General features: G+C 39.3%; 1 protein-coding gene across 2 annotated transcripts in view; it reads right to left on the minus strand.

The window, feature by feature from the left end:
* Positions 1-2,663: 2,663 nt before the first annotated feature.
* The window catches only part of TNFSF13B (TNF superfamily member 13b), a 31,646-nt gene continuing 14,641 nt past the window's right edge, over positions 2,664-19,668 (minus strand). For both annotated transcript variants that reach the window (XM_082247139.1, XM_082247138.1), the window contains 3 exons: positions 14,518-14,630; positions 9,294-9,444; positions 2,664-2,937 (listed from right to left, as the gene is read on the minus strand). In XM_082247139.1, the coding sequence (XP_082103265.1) occupies positions 2,825-2,937; positions 9,294-9,444; positions 14,518-14,630 (377 nt within the window). In that variant the 3' untranslated portion in view covers positions 2,664-2,824. The remainder of the gene's footprint in view (positions 2,938-9,293; positions 9,445-14,517; positions 14,631-19,668) is intronic.

Genomic DNA, 19,668 nt, shown 5'->3' on the forward strand with positions numbered 1-19,668 from the left:
ACTCACTACCTTACATTGTAGCAAAGTGTCTTTTCTTTAGTGTTGTCACATGAAAAGATATAATAAAATGTTTACAAAATGTCACTTTTGTAAAATACTGTATATATACATATCTCATTCTGTATCTTCCCTGGGTATAAAATCTCAAGGAAGGTTTTATGTGAGTATGCATTCATCTCACAGTGATCAGCAGCTATAAATGCCAACTGCATTGAGCCTGAAAAGCAAATATTACCAAACTGACGGTTAGTTTTAAAAATAGTCACACTTATTCAATATTGTGTCAATATTTCCTGCAGTTGTCAATGAAATAAATTGTATGTACTCCTGTTTTTGTAGTGTGACCAATGCCAGTATATAGTTCTGACCATAAGATAATAGTATGCATGAGCTACCTTCAAACAGTGCATACTCCACAGCAAAAAAGTTTAAGCAGTGCATAACTTTCAGCTTGCTATTACATGTTATTATGCTATTATGTGTTTTTACAATGGAAACTTCAACTCCACCAAGCATATCCTGCTGACACGTGATGCATGCAAGTACTTAACTATAAAGTTTTTGTTCTCGCATTCAATAATACTTTTTTACGTCAATATGCTTAAACATTTTCAAGCAATTGGTTCTAACTCAGAATACCCAAATCAAAACTTTAGTTCACGTTTACTTTTATTGAGACTCTGGGTTGGCATGGGTCAATTTAACCAAAACCTAAAAAAAGTTTTTGGGTGATGTTGAGATATAAAAAACAAGAACATACTTTGTGTTACAAATAAAATATTTCCACAGTGGTAAAAGTTATAACATACATAGGCATGTTTACAGAACGGTTTTATAAAAATGTTCTCTTTAATGTGTAAATTATTTCCTCAAAACTGAAAATGATGAATATTTTAAAGGATAAGTCCACGCTAAAACTAAAATCCCGACATCTATAGATCTCCATGATCTAACACTAACCTATCTAGCCCAGTAAAAAAGAAATCAGTATACATACCTTTTTTTAAAGCTGATCCGGTCTGGTCTCCAGCAGCGGAAGCTCTGCAGAGGACACGGCCGACAACGGCTGTGAAATGAATGGGAAGTGGCGTCACCCAGTGGGTTAATATAGGGGTTTCCATTGTTGGCTGTGTCCTCTTGACCCGCCTTCACAGTGAAGCCACGGCTGACAGCTCGTGGAATCGGGTCAGAACGACTTAAAAAAATCAGTATACTGATTTCTTCTTTACAGGGCCAGATAGGTTAGTGTTAATTTGTGGAGATCTATAAATGCAGGGATTTTATTTTTCCGGTTGACTTATTCTTTAAGTGTTATGGAAGATAATGTAAATCTTTAAACACAAACACTGTTACTGTTTAACCACTTAAGCCCCGGAAGATTTTACCCCCATTCCGACCAGGGGGTATTTTGCGATTCGGCACTGCGTGACTTTAACGGAGAATTGCGCGGTCGTGCGACGCTGTACCTAAACGAATTTGGCGTCCTTTTTTTCCCACAAACAGAGCTTTCTTTTGGCGGTATTTGATCACCTGTGCGATTTTTTGATCACGCGCTATAAACAAAAAAAGAGCGTCCATTTTGCAAAAATAGCAATATTTTTCCCTTTTTTTTATATGAAATTCCCCCCAAAAAAAATGTAAAAATCAAAATTTTTTAAAATTTTCGGCCAATTTGTTTTATGCTACCTATGTTTGGTTAAAAAAATCGCAAAAAGCGTATTTTGATTGGTTTGCGCAAAAGTTATTGCGTTTACTAACTAAGGGAAAGATTTTTGTCATTTTTGTTGTTTTTTTTTTTTAACGCGTAATGGCGGCGATCTGCGATTTTTTTTGCGGTACTGCGACATTGCGGCGGACAGATCGGACCCTTGACTGACATTTTTGACACTTTTGGGGTTACCAGTGACATTTCTACAGTAATCAGTGCTATATATATGCACTGTTACTGTAAAAATACACTGGTAGTGAAGGGGTTAACTTTATTTGAGAGGGAGGGGCTGTGTGTGTCCCTAGGGGCGTGATTCTAACTGTGATTGGCTGGGGCTTCAGCTGTATGCAGAGTGATCAACGGATCTACATAGTAGATCCAGATGATCAGCTCTCATACAGCGAGGAGAATGACAGGCAGCTTGTTTACACAAGCTGCCTGACTTTCTCCCTCTCCCCCGCCGATCGCAGAGTGGCCGGCGGACATCGGGTCCGCCGGTCACACGCGCGGGGGGGTCCGTGACCACTCGGGAGCGGGAGCGCGCCTCCGGGGGTGCGCGCTCGCTCCCTAGACCCTCACAAGCTAGTGACGTAGCCCTACGTCACTTTGCCTGTGAGGAGCTGACCGCCGACGTAGATAGTCGTGCGGCGGTCGGCAAGTGGTTAAACCAGCCTTCCTCAACAATTTTACTGTACAGGAACCCTTTCCCATCACAAGGCACCTAATAATTTTTATAGCTACAGCTCCTGGTACATTAGTGTAAAGGTCAATGGGAACAATGCTCCTTAACTCTGTGGCCATTGGAAACAATTTCCCCCTTACAGATAAATGAAGGATCAGTGGTTTCAGTGGTTACTTATCTGAAAGGCAAAAATTGCTCATTGTTCAAGATACGTCTGGCAGCCTTTAGGAGAAACCCTAGGGTTTCGCAGAACTCTTGTTGAGAAATGCTGGTTTATGCTGTTCCTGGATTTCTGAAAATACATTGCTCCTTTCTCGTAAATTAAATGACATTTTATGTATATTCCTGTTTTCTATTGCTCTTAATTACTAGGCTTGTCTTGCGTCCTTGAACTTTGGTTTAAAAAGACCATTTCCTGTTGTTTGGAACCTGTTTCACAATAGTTTGATTGCCCCGAAGAATGTGCCATCACCACTCCGAAATATTTTAATATCTTTTCTTGGTATTTTAAGCAAGAGCTCATCGCCTTCTTCTAATTTTGCAAGCCCTGAAAAAGAGAATAGAGTATTAAGCAGAATGTTGTGATAATAGTCTTGACTGGAGGAGCAGAGCAGGCAATCCCAGGGACAATCTAGCAGGTGACTACTGACATCTTGTTCAACTGAAATGTCCATTTTAGATAAAATTAGATTCTATTTTTTTTCCTACGTATTTACTGTAGAAATGTGAAAAAAAAATTAAGGGGCTGTGTTAATGGTATCAGTTTGGAGTCAGTTAGAGATGCTTCCCAGATAATTTAGAATTTATCGACGGGTGCATTTGACCTGCAATTGACTTCCTTTTGACCTGCATATGACCTAGCAGGGTTTGCCTTCCTATTAGACCTAAAGGCAAATGTTTTTTTTTTTTTCATTTTGGATAGAATAAGGGAAGATTATAACCCCTTGTAATTTGTTTTTTTTCGTTATCTGGATCTCATTGTTGAGAATTCCCTTCACTTCCTGTTCCATAGCCAAAGCAGGAAGTTAGAGGAAAGTGAAGGAATCCGGGGGTGTCACTATAGTCACCAGAACTAGTATTCCCAATTGCAAGATTTCCCCACTATTAGTGTTCTGATGTCAACCCAAAATTTGGGATTTTCTTTTTACTTTCCACCATATACAAAAGAATACTTTAATGGGAATGCAATGCCCACTTGATGCAAACAAAGGTAGCAGACCCAATAGTGACCCTGGCATCACATTATTTATAGTGGGCATACACTTTATATGTGTACAACTTTTAATCATTCAAAGGAAAACCCCAAATAAGGTAAAAATATATGTAGCGGGTGCCCTGCATCTCCCTAGACCGTACCAAGCTGACCAGGGCAGGAGGGAACCAATGACACTCAAGGAGTACTGCAGCAATGCATCATGGGACCTGTAGTTCCCATTACAAAACTGCCCCATAGCTCTCTATGGGGACAGAGCTAAACAGACCAGCTGCCCTCAGGATTAAAGAAAGGAAAGGACACCATCTTGTCTGCCTGGGGCTAGGTAGACCACCATGAGGAGGGAAAGAAAAGTGATGAGTTCAGAGAGGCTGCTGTGATCCCTAGAGTTATTTGCGGCCTACTAGGACATCCAGAGTTACCGCTGTTCTTGCCCACGAGGACAGGATCTGCACCGCCACGCCAGAGGTCTCCCTGCATTATAACTGACGGCCGGCTTTCCTTGCAGATTGCTGAAACGACCGACTGAGTGGCTGCATTGAGCCTATTGCCAGACGAGGGACGAACTTGCATTGCTCTAGAGTAACTGCCTGTTGTCTTCAGGATTTGGTGAGCGGGCACAAGCCCAAAGTTCCCTTTTCCAGCTACTTTGGGTATCTCCTTGCTAAATGTCTGTTATTGTGTTGGTATCTTGAGTGCTACTGTTATTCATGTGTTGTTGCTATTTGTACTTAACAAGTGTTGCTAAGAGTTAATTCAACTAAGTCCTGGGCTACTTTTATCCTAGCTTTACTTTCTAGGATTTGGCTGATTGACACTCCTATACATTTTCTCTTTCTACTCAATTAATACAAGATACTGTTGAATTCAGTTTGCATTGTGTCTGTGTGTCCTTCACTGGGGTATTACACTAACAGTATTTCTAGGTGTGCCAGAGAGGCTAAGATAGTTCTTGGGGGTTGAGAGGCAGAGTATCCAATCAAACATTTTCAAGTGGATCCTGCTGGGGTAGCACCACATATATATTATAAAATATTTTTTTTTTAAATAGAATTTTATTACAAAACCTTTCAATTTCAATATACTATACAGTTAGTAAGCTATAAAGTTCTAATGAGGACCATGGACAATGGCACTCCAAAAAGTGATGGTTTACTAATAGGCTTTGGGAGACAAATTTTACAAAGAAGTGTGAGCATTAAGAGAGGTGAGTATTAAATATATTTTTTACAGGTAACAGCTTCTGTGTTGAAATGTTAGACTAGCGAAAGGGCCACTTTAAGTGCCCTAACATGGCACAAGTCAATATTCTACAAAGCAGAGGCAAAAAAAAGTATCTCCAGTAAGATAAAATGCTCACTGTTTAGTTGAGAGGATTTATTTTTATCAACAAAACCAGATTTCCACGTTGCATTCCATTTCCGTGACATTAGATGATAGACATTCATGCTTAAATTTTGTATTAATAACAATGTAAGATGCAAGAAATGTCTATCCTCAATCTGATTTCAGGAAATTAGCAATTATCATTCTCCACCCATCTTTTTAGCTTAAACATTGAAAGACCTTTTCAAGTACTGTATTTCTCTTTTTTTTTATCCATATATGATAACATTTCTGTAAATGCCAAAAAAAAAAAATAGTTAGCAATGCTTTCTTTTTGTTCTATAACTCTCAAAATGTGCATAATGAATTCAAGGCAATCACTTCAAGTGTATTAGCCTAATTTTCAAATGTTACAAGCATCAATAAAAGCATCCTTCAGATATTGGTTTTGCCATCGGCTGTATTCATAAAAGGGGGCAAGTAATAAGAATTTCTAAAATTCTTAGAAATAGACACATTCTAATAACAGGTTATAGTTAGAATAAACTATACACAAATACATGAAATAGGATTTAGGTTCCAGGGAAGTGTAGGCTTAGTGGGATATTTTTGTTCCAGCATTGTAACAAAGTGATGAGAGTCAATGCAAAGCAAAGCAAAGCAAATGTAATACTGATATACAGTACCTCGAAGAAAAATGTGTCTATTAGACATAACTGATTACTCAACTCAGCTGTAGCTGTAAAAGGGTGTCATTTCACTATTGTGTTCTTTACCAGACCTAATAATAGATGGATTTGAAATCTGGATAAATTAAACCCCCCCTACCAGTATATACTTACACTTTTCCATGTGTCTTCTGATTATGTCCTCTTCACCCTCCTTTTTCTCTGGCTGGGGTTAAATCCTAAATGCTGCAGAGAACAATGCTGACATAGAGCCTTTCTCTGCACAATTCCTCCTTTGAGTCTAGACTCGCAACAGGTGGAGCTTTGATGGGCTGACAGGAAGTGGGTGTCATGCAACCCAGACAAGGAGCGGTGCCGCAGAGCTGGATCATTAAGCACAGCAGAGCTTTTGTTACACTTTAAAATCTAACTCCTGCCAAAGCTTGTTTTTGTTATTGCTATTGCAATAAAGATTTGAAGTTCTATAATCCATGCCATATTTTTGTTGTTGTCTAGGTCTCTAAAATAAATACAATTTAAAAACTTAAAATAGATTCTGACCCTTCCCTTCTTTAACCACTTGACCACCGGCCACTGTGCTGCTACTGCGGCACAGTGGCTCGTTCCCGTCCAGCGACGTAGACCTACGTCGCTGGACTCCTCCCCCTGTAGGCGGCGCTCGCGCGCCGCCGGAGGCGCGCTCCCGCTGTTTTCATTCACAGCGGGAGTCGGGCCAGGGGAGGAGCAGCGGCGATTGCCGCTGCTCTTACCCGATCGTCGGGGATCGAGTCTGGAGATCCGCCCGCTGTGTGTAAACACAGCGGGCGGATCTCCATAGTGACAGGGAGTGACAGATCGGACTGTTTAGCATAGCTGGACATCCGATCTGTGCTTCTGTCACACAGTCACCTCCCCCCCCCCCCACACGTCAGTAAGCACCAGGCATACATTAACCCCTCCCTCTCCAATAAAATTAACCCCTTCCCTGCCAGTGTCATTTTTACAGTAACAGTGCATATATATAGCACTGATTACTGTAGAAATGTCACTGGTACCCCCAAAAGTGTCAAAAATGTCAGTCAAGGGTCCGATCTGTCCGCCGCAATGTCGCAGTCCCGCAAAGAAAATCGCAGATCGCCGCCATTACGCGTTAAAAAAAAAACACCAAAAATGACAGAAATCTTTCCCTTAGTTTGTAAACGCAATAACTTTTGCGCAAACCAATCAAAATACACTTATTGCGATTTGTTTTACCAAACATAGGTAGCAGAAAACAAATTGGCCAAAAATTTAAAAAAAAATTGATTTTTACATATTTTTTGGGGGGAATTTCATATAAAAAAATGTTAAAAATATTGTTATTTTTTCAAAATAAATGCTCTTTTTTTGTTTATAGCGCAAAAAGTAAAAATCGCACAGGTGATCAAATACCACCAAAAGAAAGCTCTGTTTCTGGGAAAAAAAGGACGTCAATTTCGTTTGGATACGGCGTCGCACGACCGCGCAATTGTCAGTTAAAGTCGCACAGCGCCGAATCGCAAAAAGTGGCCTGGACGGAAGACAGCAAAATCCTCCGGTGGTAAAGTGGTTAAAAAGTGACTGCTGCAAAAAAAAAAAACACATAATATTTACCTGTTCCACTTCCTGCACCTTTCTGCGTTAGATACCTACGTCCATCCACTGGCCACTATATCACTAGTGTTTCCCAGGGACAAGAAGTGAGGGAAATATTCCACAATCCACATTAGGGTCACCCCTACAGCAGTAACAACCTGACAATGGATCTAACTTTCACCACTCTAACCAAACTTAAAGTGATGTTAAAAGCAAGTTTAAAAAAAAACAAAAAACAAACATGTCATAATTACCTGCTCTCTGCAGTGGTTCTGTGCAGTGATTTTGCACAGAGCATCTCTGATCCCCCTCTTCTCCGGACCCCCGCAGCGCTTGCTATGGGGGCACCTGAGCAGGCTCACTCCCGAGCCACTGCTATGCATGTCCATTTATACACAGAGCCGCAGATCCCCCTCTTCTCATTAGCTCACTGGTTGTGCTGCTTTCTCATCCAATGAGGAGGGAGAGTCCCCAGAGAGCAGAGGCTCTCATGCATATTGCTGGATCAACATGGGGCTTAGGTAAGTAGGTAGGTAGGCAGGTTGTGTGGGGCTGAGGGGGGAGTTGCCCACAGAAGGTTTTAACTTTACGCTTAGAATGCCTAAAGGTGGCCTCGGCGAGGACCTCAAAATTAATACCCTCCTATAATCTGGGTGGACCCATGTTTTTCCCTCCATGGCTTCACCTTGCTTTGTGTGTATATGTTCATGTGCACAATTGTGTATATATATTTTATATATACATATATACATGTGCATATGCCTGTACGGCTCTACACATGTGTGCTGTCATGCATGTGAGCATATGGTTCTGTTCATATGTATAGGCACATTTATAGTTACCCGTATGTATGGGTCTTACTATACACCACCATCACTCCTATTGATCAGGTTTTCTTTTTATCTGCCATACAACCTATAAGTTAATACCTTTTACTGGTATGAAGGTACGCATATCTTGTTATTGAGTTATTTTTTTCTTTATTTGTAACTATGTTGTCCTACTGTAATTCTACATCTCAACAATGCTACTATTGTTATATTGTTAATCAATAATATTCTAATTCTCTATATATATTGTCACATTGTCTTATATATATATTGTATATCCGATATTTATCTTTCATAAAACATTTTTATCTTTATTTTTGATTTGTTATTTTATTTGTCGTATCATTTTTTTTTTTTTTTTTTATTCCTTTACTACTATTATATTTCTTTCCTATTTTTTCATAATATTTTCTCCACTAGAAAAGATTTTTTAAATATTTTTTTATATACACAAGATTTGTATCAAATATTGTATTTATTATCATTTTTTTTAGTATACAGGTTCATCATTCTTGTTGTTAGTTATATATGTCCCCTCTGGCCATTCATGTATATATCCAGTATTTGCACCTTGATGATTTATAAGTGATTGACGCCCACTGCCCACCCTCACCAGCCTAATATCCCTTACCCAAGATGGCCCCAGACAGAGCCTGATTAAGCGTACATGAATGCATGCTTCTCCTGCTTACCTGTACCCAGAAGTGACCTCACCCGCGCTCCCGAGTCCTCTTGAGAACCGGCAAGCACCACCGAGCCTGGAAATCACGCTGGCAGCCACCAGTGCTAAGGACCTGCGGCAGCTATCACCATCTGGAAGTCAGAGCAACCCCCCCCCCCCGGGACAGAGCAGATGATCCTCAACCTATACCATGTCTGTTTTACCTGCTCTTGTTAATGCATACATACTTTTAGACCCTCCAATAAACCCATTGTTGCTAAACTTAGATGGCGCTGCTTCTTTTCTATTTTTGTGTTTTCGAGCCTCCCCTTGCTCCACCTGGCAGCCACTAAGGACACCTACCTTTCATTTCTTATGGACTCATACTGATCCTCATGACTCATTGGTTGTACTGCATGTATGGGTCTCCAGATTGGTCCTCTCTAGAGAGCGCCATATACCAGTGTTTGTTATAAAAGTTAAAAAACGTTGAGCTTTTGGAACCACTTTAAAAAAAAAAAAGCTTTTACCTCAGAAATATCCCTTTCAAATAAAATCTCTGCTCAGAACTTTTCTAATTACATTACTTACCACCTGTAAAACATGTGTTGTTTGGGTCTGATTTTGGCATATTTTGTATACATCTAAATAAGGTAACCACATTTGGATCATCCCCCACAGTCTGCATCTTTTTCCTCTGGATTACATGTCCTGCTGTGAAAACTTCATCTATGTACCATACCTTAAAAGGACAACAAACATTTTTCAATATTTAATAAATATAAGGACCACAAATAGGGTATGTGACATTGTCATTAGACAGTTAAAGGATAAGTTCACTTTTGGAACATGTTACATGTTCCACCCATAGAAGTATCTGGGTGTTCTGGTACATCCTAGATTTGATAACAGCCCAAATTGCTAATCTGCAGTTTAATAGAGGTATATACTCCAGAGAGAGACCGACAGACCAAAAGAACGACAGACCGACAGACATAAACTAGCCCACTTCAAAACATTAGTATGACCTCTACTGGAATATGCAGTTCAGTTTTGGCACTAGTTCACAAAAAGCATTTTGAGGAATTAGAGAGAGTGCAGAAAATCCCATTTTGGAGAGGGTAAGGGAGGGTTATAATACCTGTAAGGTTTCTTTTTGGCATCTGTGTCCCATTGGGAAGACTTACCTTCAGTTCATGTTCCATAGCCAAACTGGAAGTGGGAGGAAATCCTTGCAAATTAGGAGAATCTCTTGCCCCTCTCCCGCCAGGTCAGTAAAACTAATGCCCCCATTGGAAGATTTCCCTGCTATCACTTTTCTGGGGACAACCCAAAATTTGGGGTTTTCTTTTATTTTTACTTTCAATGATAATGGTAAACAGGACAAATAGAGAGAGTGAGTCTTTCTAACAGGGACACCGTAATAAAAACTTACAAGTGTTCTAATCCTTCTCCTCTCTATCCAAAACCTAAACAAAATAGTTTTCCTTTTAGTTATTCTTTAACTATATTTATTCTTCCTTAAAAAGGGGATATATATAAAAAATAAATGGTCCATATAGTAAACTTAGTGCAAAGTAAGGTCAAGGCATGACAAGAGGATGCTCTTTGCGTTCAGAGGAAAAGAGGTTTAACCTCTGCATACAGAAAACTCAAGTTATTACCTGATAACTCCTATTCCCGGAATCCTTTAGGGCAATTGAATAAATATGGTTTCATCCACCTGACAGGAAACACAAGACTGTTCACACTGGGGCGGCTTCAAAGTCACCCGACTCTGAAGCTGCCCCCTACAGCGCGGCTTGCAAATTACTTCTTTAATAGAAGTCAATGCAAGTCGCTCTGAAGTCGCACCCAAGTAGTGCAGGAACCTTTTTCTAAGTCAGAGCGACTTGAGTCGCTCCAAATAGAATAGTTCTATTGCACCGAAAGTAGTGCAACTTGTCACCTGACAAGTCGCACCAGTGTGAACCGAGCCTAAAGAGTTTAAAGGGGCTCCCGGGGGCCAGTGACCTCAGTAGTAGAAAGTTGATACACTCATAATAAAGACAGTTATGGGTGGGGCTTATGGCACAATGTGGGGCCCCTCGAACATGCTCCCTAATGCCTGGGAATTAGTGAAAATCAGCGATCATGTGAAAATCAGCATCAAGGCAATAACCAAGGATAGAAGAGAGCCGTTCACCTTGCACAGTTTCTTTGTAATATTCAAAGCACTTTTCTGTTAAGCACTCTTCCTACCATCTTGCCTACCGTACCATGTACTTGTATGAAAAATGATCCTGTTCTCTTTATATTGCTTCCTTTATGTGAAATCCCTGGGGTTCCTGCCCGCCCCTCTGCTTTCCTATTAGAAACTGACCACACTAAGAAGGAGAACACACTGTGGTCAGTTCTATAGCTGTGCAGGGAACTCAATGTGCTCCCCTCCAATGATCAGACTTGTCCTGCACAGCCATTCACTGGAAAGTTTGGTGTGCTGCTGCTTCCCCCCAGCTTTTATGCTGAGAACAGACGGAATGTGATCACTTATAAAAAAGGGAAAAAGGGTATTTAAAATGTTCTTTTTTTTATATCTATACAAGCGTTTTGCCTTTCATTTCAATTTTTAACCAAATAGGTTGCCAAATAGGTTGTTTTACAAGGTGATCGTATACAATCACTGTAATCCATATATAAGAAGTCAGCAAAAGCAGCATTAGTAGTAAGAGTATTTGGTTTTTTGACAATAGCAGCCAAAAAGATTATTGTTCTGGAATTTTAACATGACTTTAGTCAAGTTATAGGCCTAACAGTGTTTAAAATTTTGCTCCCCTAGCTCCTTCAGCTACACAAAGGGTTAATAAACAGACAGGTATGAATGTATGAGAGGTGCCAATTATTTATGGTTTTATGGTGTTAGGCATTGAAAACTAGGCTGTCCTGTACAAAGCAAACTTGTTATGAGTAGGAGATACAAGTGTCTTCTAAAAATTCACAGAAGTTTGGCGGTTTAGATGACTACATAAGTGGGTTTGGCTGGCATTGATAAAGGGTTTATCATATGTCAGTAAGTTTATTTGCATAGATGAGCAATTTAGCACTTTCCTCTTTGCTGGTATGCCAAATGCAATAAAGGTATATCAATAGTTTCATAGTTGGTAAGGTTGAATAATGACATTAGTCCATCCAGTTCAAAAACTTGGATTATATTTTTCTTTTTTTTTCCTCTGTAGTATGATCGGTAATAAGCATAATGATCAGAGAGTAACTATACCTTTCAATTTACTAAACAGGGGCAAAAAAAAATCAATAATACAAACATCACAGAATTAATACACACTCATAATGAAAGCTGCACAAACAAAGGCTCACAGCGATCTCTCTGTGGTTCAATCAGGGTAAAATGCGTCTTGAGTCTTTTAGAGAAGCTTTAGATTCTGTCCCAGTTGCCTGCCCACCAGTTCTGTTAGTGGAGGGCCTCCCAACTGACTGCAGATCACTCTGCCTTATCAGGTGTGGCCTCTTTAAACTATAAAGGGAGGGAAGCAGAGAAAAACTTCTCCCATAGACATGACCAGAAATACAGGGAGTTGGGGAAAAAGGAGAAAGTGCCTGTTCATACCAGAACGCGATGTGGAGAACCCACTTACCATGCACGTTTCCCGCACCGCATTCAAATTGCACTGCAGTTGCGATCTGCAGGGAGTTCCAATGATAAGGTAATGACATCTCAGACGTAGGCCACAAACACAGTGTGTTTGTCTGCACCGGAACGCATGGTACAGGAGTTTCTCTTGATGTCAGGAAGACTTCTCAGAAGTGACTCATGGTGATAGCAGAGGAACAAAGCAGCAGACAAAAGTGACAGTCAATGCTCCTAACTGAGACAAGTACATTCTTTGGAAGGATATGCTTTGTTCATATTTCATGTCTCTTCAACCACTTGCCGACCGCCAGCAGTACATATACTGCGGCAAGTCGGCTCTGTCCCATGAAACAACGTAACTGTACATAGTTTTGCGGGACTGCTAGTCAGGGCGCGCGCACGCACGCACCGATTGGCTACAGGGGGAATCAGCTAGTCTGGCAGGTGCAATTGCCGCCGGGCACCAGCGACCCCCCCTGGAGACAGAATGGTGGTTTGCCGTTGTAAACACGGCTAACCACTGTTCTGTCAGTTATGAACACAGGGTTCCTGATATGAACACAGGAAAAGCACCACCGAGGGACACATTTAACCCTTTGATCGCCCTTGGTGTTAACCCCTTCCCGGCCAGTGTCATTAGTACAGTTACAGTGCATATTTTTAGAATTGATTACTGTGGTAATGTCACTGGTCCTCCAAAAAGTGTCAAAAATGTCAGGTGTCCGATCTGTCCGCCACAATGTCGCAGTCCCGCTAAAAAACGCAGATCGTCGCCATTACTAGTAAAAAAATAAATAAATAAAAATTACATAAATCTTTCCTCTAGTTTGTAGACGCGATAACTTTTGCACAAACCCATCAATATACACTTATTGGCATTTTTTATCAGAAATGTGTAGCAGAATACAAATTGGCCTAACATGATGAAAAAATTTGATTTTTAAATATTTTTATTGGGAATGTTATAAAAAAAGAAAAAAAAAATATAAAGTAAAATATGTTTTTTTTTGTTTTTTTTTCAGAATTGTCGCTCTTTTTTTTGTGCCGTATTGCAAAAAATGGCCTGGTCATTAAGGAGGAAAACCTTCCGGTCCAGAAGTGGTTAAGGAGACTGCGCCTGAATATCAGCATGGTGTTAAATTGGCATTCTACTAGACTTTTAGAAAAACACCATGCTAATTCATAGGACATAGCAGAAAGTTTTGTTCTTAGTTTGTCAAGTTCTGTGAGTTTTTTGTAAGTCACGTTGAGATATACTTGGAACAATGCAGTTTTAAAAATATCTCAATGAATGGCAATACAGTATTCCTTCTTAGAAAATATAGATAGTAATTTGGGACATGCTCACCATTATATGTTATAACAAGTATACCTGTAATCTACTTTCAGGGAGAGTGTGCTGTCGGTAATGCACAGTGGACTGCTGTTATTAGCTATTTATTATAACGGACAACCAGAAAGCAAATCAAATTGCTACAGGTTTTTAACAACTGTTTCAGATAATTAGCAGAATCAACATCATGTAAGGTTAACATATTACCAAAAATATTTTTTAAACCTTTTTTGCTACATGATGGGACTGATAACCCAAGCAGGCTGATTTTCAGTTAAAACTACCCTAACTATAGCATGGAAGTATCAGATTTATTATGCAAAATCACTAGGATTTACATTATCCTCACACCAGCTGTTGCAGTATTGAACCAAAGTATAGACGACTTTCCGCTCATGTACCAATGCCTTATCATCCACATCTTGCTAGCTGCCAGGCTAACAATAGTCCGGCACTGGAAGACACCCGAATCCCTCTCTAGGGCTGAAGTAATTACCTTGGTGCACACCCATTGTACCCTATGAATGTATGTTTGCGTCTAGTAACGGTAGAATAAAAACTGCCAGGAACAACTGGATCTACTGGTTTAGTTGGTATTTACAGGTCAAAAATCGTTAGTGACCGACTGGCTTAGAATGATCATTATCTTTCGTTTGATGTTAGGCTTTATCTTACTTTCGTTTTTTTTTATTGTATGACCAATATCGCTCTAAGTAGAGCAATGATATACACACTACTAATATTCCTTTTAAAATAAACATTGTTTGTTGCCAAAAAAAAACAAAAAAAAACTACCCTATTTACTTTAAAATTACAGAAGTAATTAAATGATCTTGAGCATATAGGCCTCTTACCTGGCTGTATATGAAGAATAACCCACTTTCTTTTATCAGTATTTTGTTTTGTTTTTCCTCAATGGCAGTCCCATGTTTAATACTAAGAAGCCATGGTATTAGGGTATTGTCACCTAAACAAAGAAAAAGTAGGTTATCTTCCAGCACATTGCATTTTTATTTTTCATTATTCGGCTTATAAAATGCTATTTCAAGGAAACTTGTCATTAGAAAAATACATGAACCGTCACTTCTTACTGGAAGGACTAGTTGCTTGTCTATCTCTGGCTTCTGAGTCTTTAACCCAAAGCAAGAATGCAGCAAATAATATCATTAATAATAAATAGGTATTTAATCATTTGACACTAGTATTCAGCCAGCAGAGCAGTATGACTGCCAGGCAGCTAGAATTTTTCAGAAGGTCAGAAAGGACTGCCTTCATATTTTCCCATGATATATTGCAATTTTGCAAATAAATAGGTATGCGTATTATAACCACATTTCTTCAGTAATGTCAAACATGTATTACTAAGGCAATGGCTCTCTACTAATTCTGTCATTTGCGAGATAGACTGGTGGTGAAATGACTCTCTGAAAGCCAATTCCTTTATGGACAACATATTACAGTTTGAGAAGTAGAGAAGTGAAATTGTGTCAACAAAGGCTTTAGTGTCTGGTATATGCTTCCTGTTACTAGACATACTGTATGTATTAATAGAAAATGGGTGCATATTAGGGGGGTGGTATATTATTTTCAAGTGTCAAAACCCAGGACAGTACACTTGCACGCAGGATTTTTTGTGCCAAAACAAACATTCATGTTGAAGTAAGTACCTATGCCCCCTATCTTTATCCTATGCCCAAAGTGGTTCTAAAGACTCAAGGTTTTTAATTTTCATGCACTCTTTGCATGAAGGTAAAAAACCTTCTCAGTGCAGCATCCTCCTAAGCCCCCCTAATACTTATCTGAGCCCCCCTGTGCATGAGAGCCTCAGCTCTCCAGGGACTCTCCCTCCTCATTGGCTGGGACAGCAACGGGAGCCAGTGACAAGAGAGAAGGGGCAGTTCCAAGCCATGGCTCTGTGTGTGAATGGACACGCAGGGTAGAGGCTCGGGAGCAAGCTGTTTGCTCTGGTGGCACTTGGCAGGAGGGAAGGGCCAGGAGCACCGGCTGGGGACCCGAGAAGTGGAGGATCGGGGCTGCTCTGTGCAAAACCACTGAACAGAATAGGCAAGTATAACATGTTTGGTATTTGTATGCCTTTAATTTCACCTAAATAGTTATCCATGTTCTCACACTTAATCTATCCCTACCTCTAATATCAACTTTTGAAATTAACCCCTAACATGATGACTCAGAGAATTAACCTTTAATGCTTAACCTACCCTAACATTTAACCCTTGATACGTCTCTAAAAAATAACCTTTCCCCTAATCTAAAGCCCGATACACATGTACCCAAATTTGTCCGGTTCCTACTGAGCCAGCTGAATTTCGGTATGTATGTACTGCTGTCTGCTCAACAGAAGCTGATCTGACGACTGGCTTTTGTCAAAAGGCCATGCTGGAAAACCAGCACTCAATCAGCACCTGCAGCCAATGTTGATAGGTTCCCCCTGTCAGAATACAAAGACAGGGTGGGAGAGATCCTTGCATCAACATCACTGATATGTCAATCTTTTTCATTCAGCATGCTGGTTTTATGAAAAAAAAAAAAAAAAAAGTGCATGTATACCATGCTTAACACCTGACCTAAGCATAGCTTGTAATTGACAGCTGAACCAGACACAGCAATAGATTGATGTTCAGCTTCTGGAATGTGTCTATAGTTTAAGTTAGAGCCTAGCTCCAGAAATTTAAAGAAAAAATCCAATCTTGCAGTGGGCTTCAGGGCTCTAGGCCCGCACCCTGCACTGCAAGGATTAAATGTTAATTTTGTCTAGGGGTGCATAAATAAGGAGTAAGTACGGTACCTTATTCCTTTCTCTAGCATGGTCTTTCCCCAGCTGGGACTGGTGCCTTGCAGGTTGGCTTTGTAAATTCCAAAAATGTTGGGATGCTATGTAAAATCTACACAAAAACAGAATGCAATGATTTGCAAATCTCATTAACCCTCAATAGAAAATGGAAAACGTCAAATGTTTAAACTGAGAAAATGCACCACTTTAGGAAAAAAATAAGGGTCATTTTGAAATCGATGGCAACAAGACATCTCAAAAAAGTTGGGACAGGGCAACAAAAAGCTGGCGAAGTAAGTGTTCCTAAGAGAAAAGAGCTGGAAGAACATTTTGCAACTAATTTGGTTAATTGGCAACAGGTCAGTAGCACGACTAGCTATAAAAAGTGCTTCCTAGACTGTCAAACTGTCTCAGAAGTAACGGCAGACAGAGGGTCAACCAAGTTTCATTTAAAAATTGTTAAACAATTTAAGAATGATGTTACTTAACATACATTTGCAAATAATTTAAATATAGCATCATCTACAGTAAATAATATCCTCAAAATATTCTGAGAATCTAGAGAAACCTCTGTGCGCAAGGGATAAGGTCAAAACCCATTAATGGATGCCCATGATCTTCGGGGCCTCAGACTGCACTACATTAAAAACAGGCATGATTCTGTAATGGACATTCCTGCACGGGCTTTGGAATACTTCCAAAAAACACAAATGCAAGTGAAAGCTCTATCATGCAAAAGACAAGCCATATCTGAACATGATCCAAAAACCCCTTTTCTAGGCCAAAGCTCATTTAAAATGATCTGTTACAAAGTGGAAAACTAATCAGACTAATCAAAATGTGACATTCTTTTTGGCAACCATGGGTGGTGCATCTTCTGAACTGAAGAAGAGAGGGACCATCCAGCTTGTTTATCAGTGCTCGGTTCAAAAGCCTGCATATCTGATGGTATGGAAGATCCAGCACTGTTGAGCAGTTAGAATCCTGTATTAGGCAAGAATGAGACAACATTCCTCTCCCAAAACTCCAGCAACTGGTCTGTTCAGTTCCTAGATGTTTACAGAGTGTTAATAAAAGAAGACGGGATGCTACATTATAGTAAATATGGCCCTGTCCAAAATTTTTGAGATGTGTTTCTGACCTCAATTTCAAAATTACTTTATTTTTTTATAAATGGTACATATTCTCAGTTTAAACTTTTGATATGTTTTCTGAGATGTGTTTCTGACCTCAATTTCAAAATTACTTTATTTTTTTTATAAATGGTACATATTCTCAGTTTAAACATTTGATATGTTTTCTATTTTCTATTTTAAGTAAAATATAAGTTTAGGAGATCTGCAAAAAAATGCATTTTGTTTTATGTAGATTTTACACAGCATTCCAACTTTTTTGGAATGGGGGCTGTAGGCCGCAACCACCTTTGGTTGCACTCCATTCTCCTCATTGTCACACAGTTAATATCCCTGTATTGTATATGATTATGCTGAGGCTCCACCCGCAGACCTGAGCATTGAGTGGAGGAACAGAGCGGCAGAGAAAGGGGTATAAGGATCTTTAGTACATCAGTCTGTACTTTAGCCCCTACACAGCAGCCTAGGACACACATTTTATTGTTAGAATGAATCCTTATATGTATTGTCACATTCAATTAAATTTTTGCCTCAGTCAAATTGTTAAAAAGGAAAGCATTATAAAACTCAAGTGTTTTGTGCATCTTCATTTCTTCAGGAGTAGATGCCACCTGTATAAAATCTGTAAAAAAAACAGCTTAAAATCACTGAACTTGCTTGCTCAAGATGTTTCTGTGGCCATGTGACTGGATGGATCACCCATATGATTGAAAGGTGGGGCTTTGGGTTTTCATATTCCATCTTTATACCTCCCTGTGCTGCTCTTTGGTTATCCTGGTGGGGTGTACTGTACCCCTTCCACAACTCCCAGGCCAGATATTATGTGGTGATCACCATTTGGAGGTGTCTCAGCCATGATCTTGTTATCAAGCTGGTTTCTTACAGATTTTATACAGGTGGCATCTACTCATGAAAAAGTGAAGATTTACAAAACGCATTGAGTTTTTATGATGCCTTCTATTTTAGTATTTTGACTATATGTCAATACATGTATGGATGCATTCTATCAATATAATGTGTACCTAGTCTGGTATATGTGGGATATAATTGACCAGCTTGTTGTTTCAATCTGTGAGATCTATATGTAATGCTCAATAAATTGATATTTTTTATATATATAATCCACTCATGGTCATTTGTTTTTGTTTATGTATGTACGTATAAGGGATAGAGGCATAGCATTTAGGCACCAAATCACAACCTTTTTATTAGTTACATAAGGTGGGTGTTCAGCTTTAACTCAATGAGGTGTTACTAAGGCTAAGTTCAACTGATTTAATAATCACACCAAAATTTTAAAAAATGTCCATTTTCCTTTGTAATCTTTCTGATCTTAAATCTTAGAAACTAAGAGCTCTGACATGTCCGACATTTATGTGAAATCTGATTTATATATGTCCTCCATCCTGCAAGCCTTCCTACTGGAATCCGTTCATTACACACACAGCCTAGCCTTGAGCTGATGTAACAGGCAGTGGCTGTTAAAATCTACATTTGTTATTCAGAGAGCACAAATTACCCACTGAACACAAAACAACTACAAAGACCCCATGAAATCATTAGTCAAGATGCAGCATAAGAATTAATTCAATCAAGCACTCAAATAATGTAATTCAATTGAATGCATCCTACAGATATTTAATTGAATTTATGAGTGCGCATATTTTATTTAATGGACATAAATGAAACTTAAAGTAATAACCTTGCAACATGGTTTTACCAAGTCATTACATATTGAGCTTTATTTAACTAAAGTTGCCAATGATGTATTGCAACAGCAAATGTTATTGTTTTATGATTCTTGAGAATAGATTGCACCATGACTTGCAAATAAAGGAAATGATTGCAGCTTTTTCTGAAAAACTAGCAACAACATGAAGGCCTCATGCACACTGGACGTTTTTACAGCTGCTATTTTTGGTGTCAGATGTTTTTTTTTCTGCAGCCAATAAACTCCCCAGCATGTTATCCTATGTGTTCATGCACACATAGGCTAGTATCAGCAGTTTTTGGCAGGGGTGTTTTTTGTCTGTAAAAAAAAAACAGAACTAGTGGGTTTTAAGAGTTTTTCAGCTGTAAAA

This window comes from Pelophylax lessonae (assembly GCF_965119305.1).
Source record: "Pelophylax lessonae genome assembly, chromosome: 2".
Lineage (NCBI taxonomy): Eukaryota > Metazoa > Chordata > Amphibia > Anura > Ranidae > Pelophylax > Pelophylax lessonae.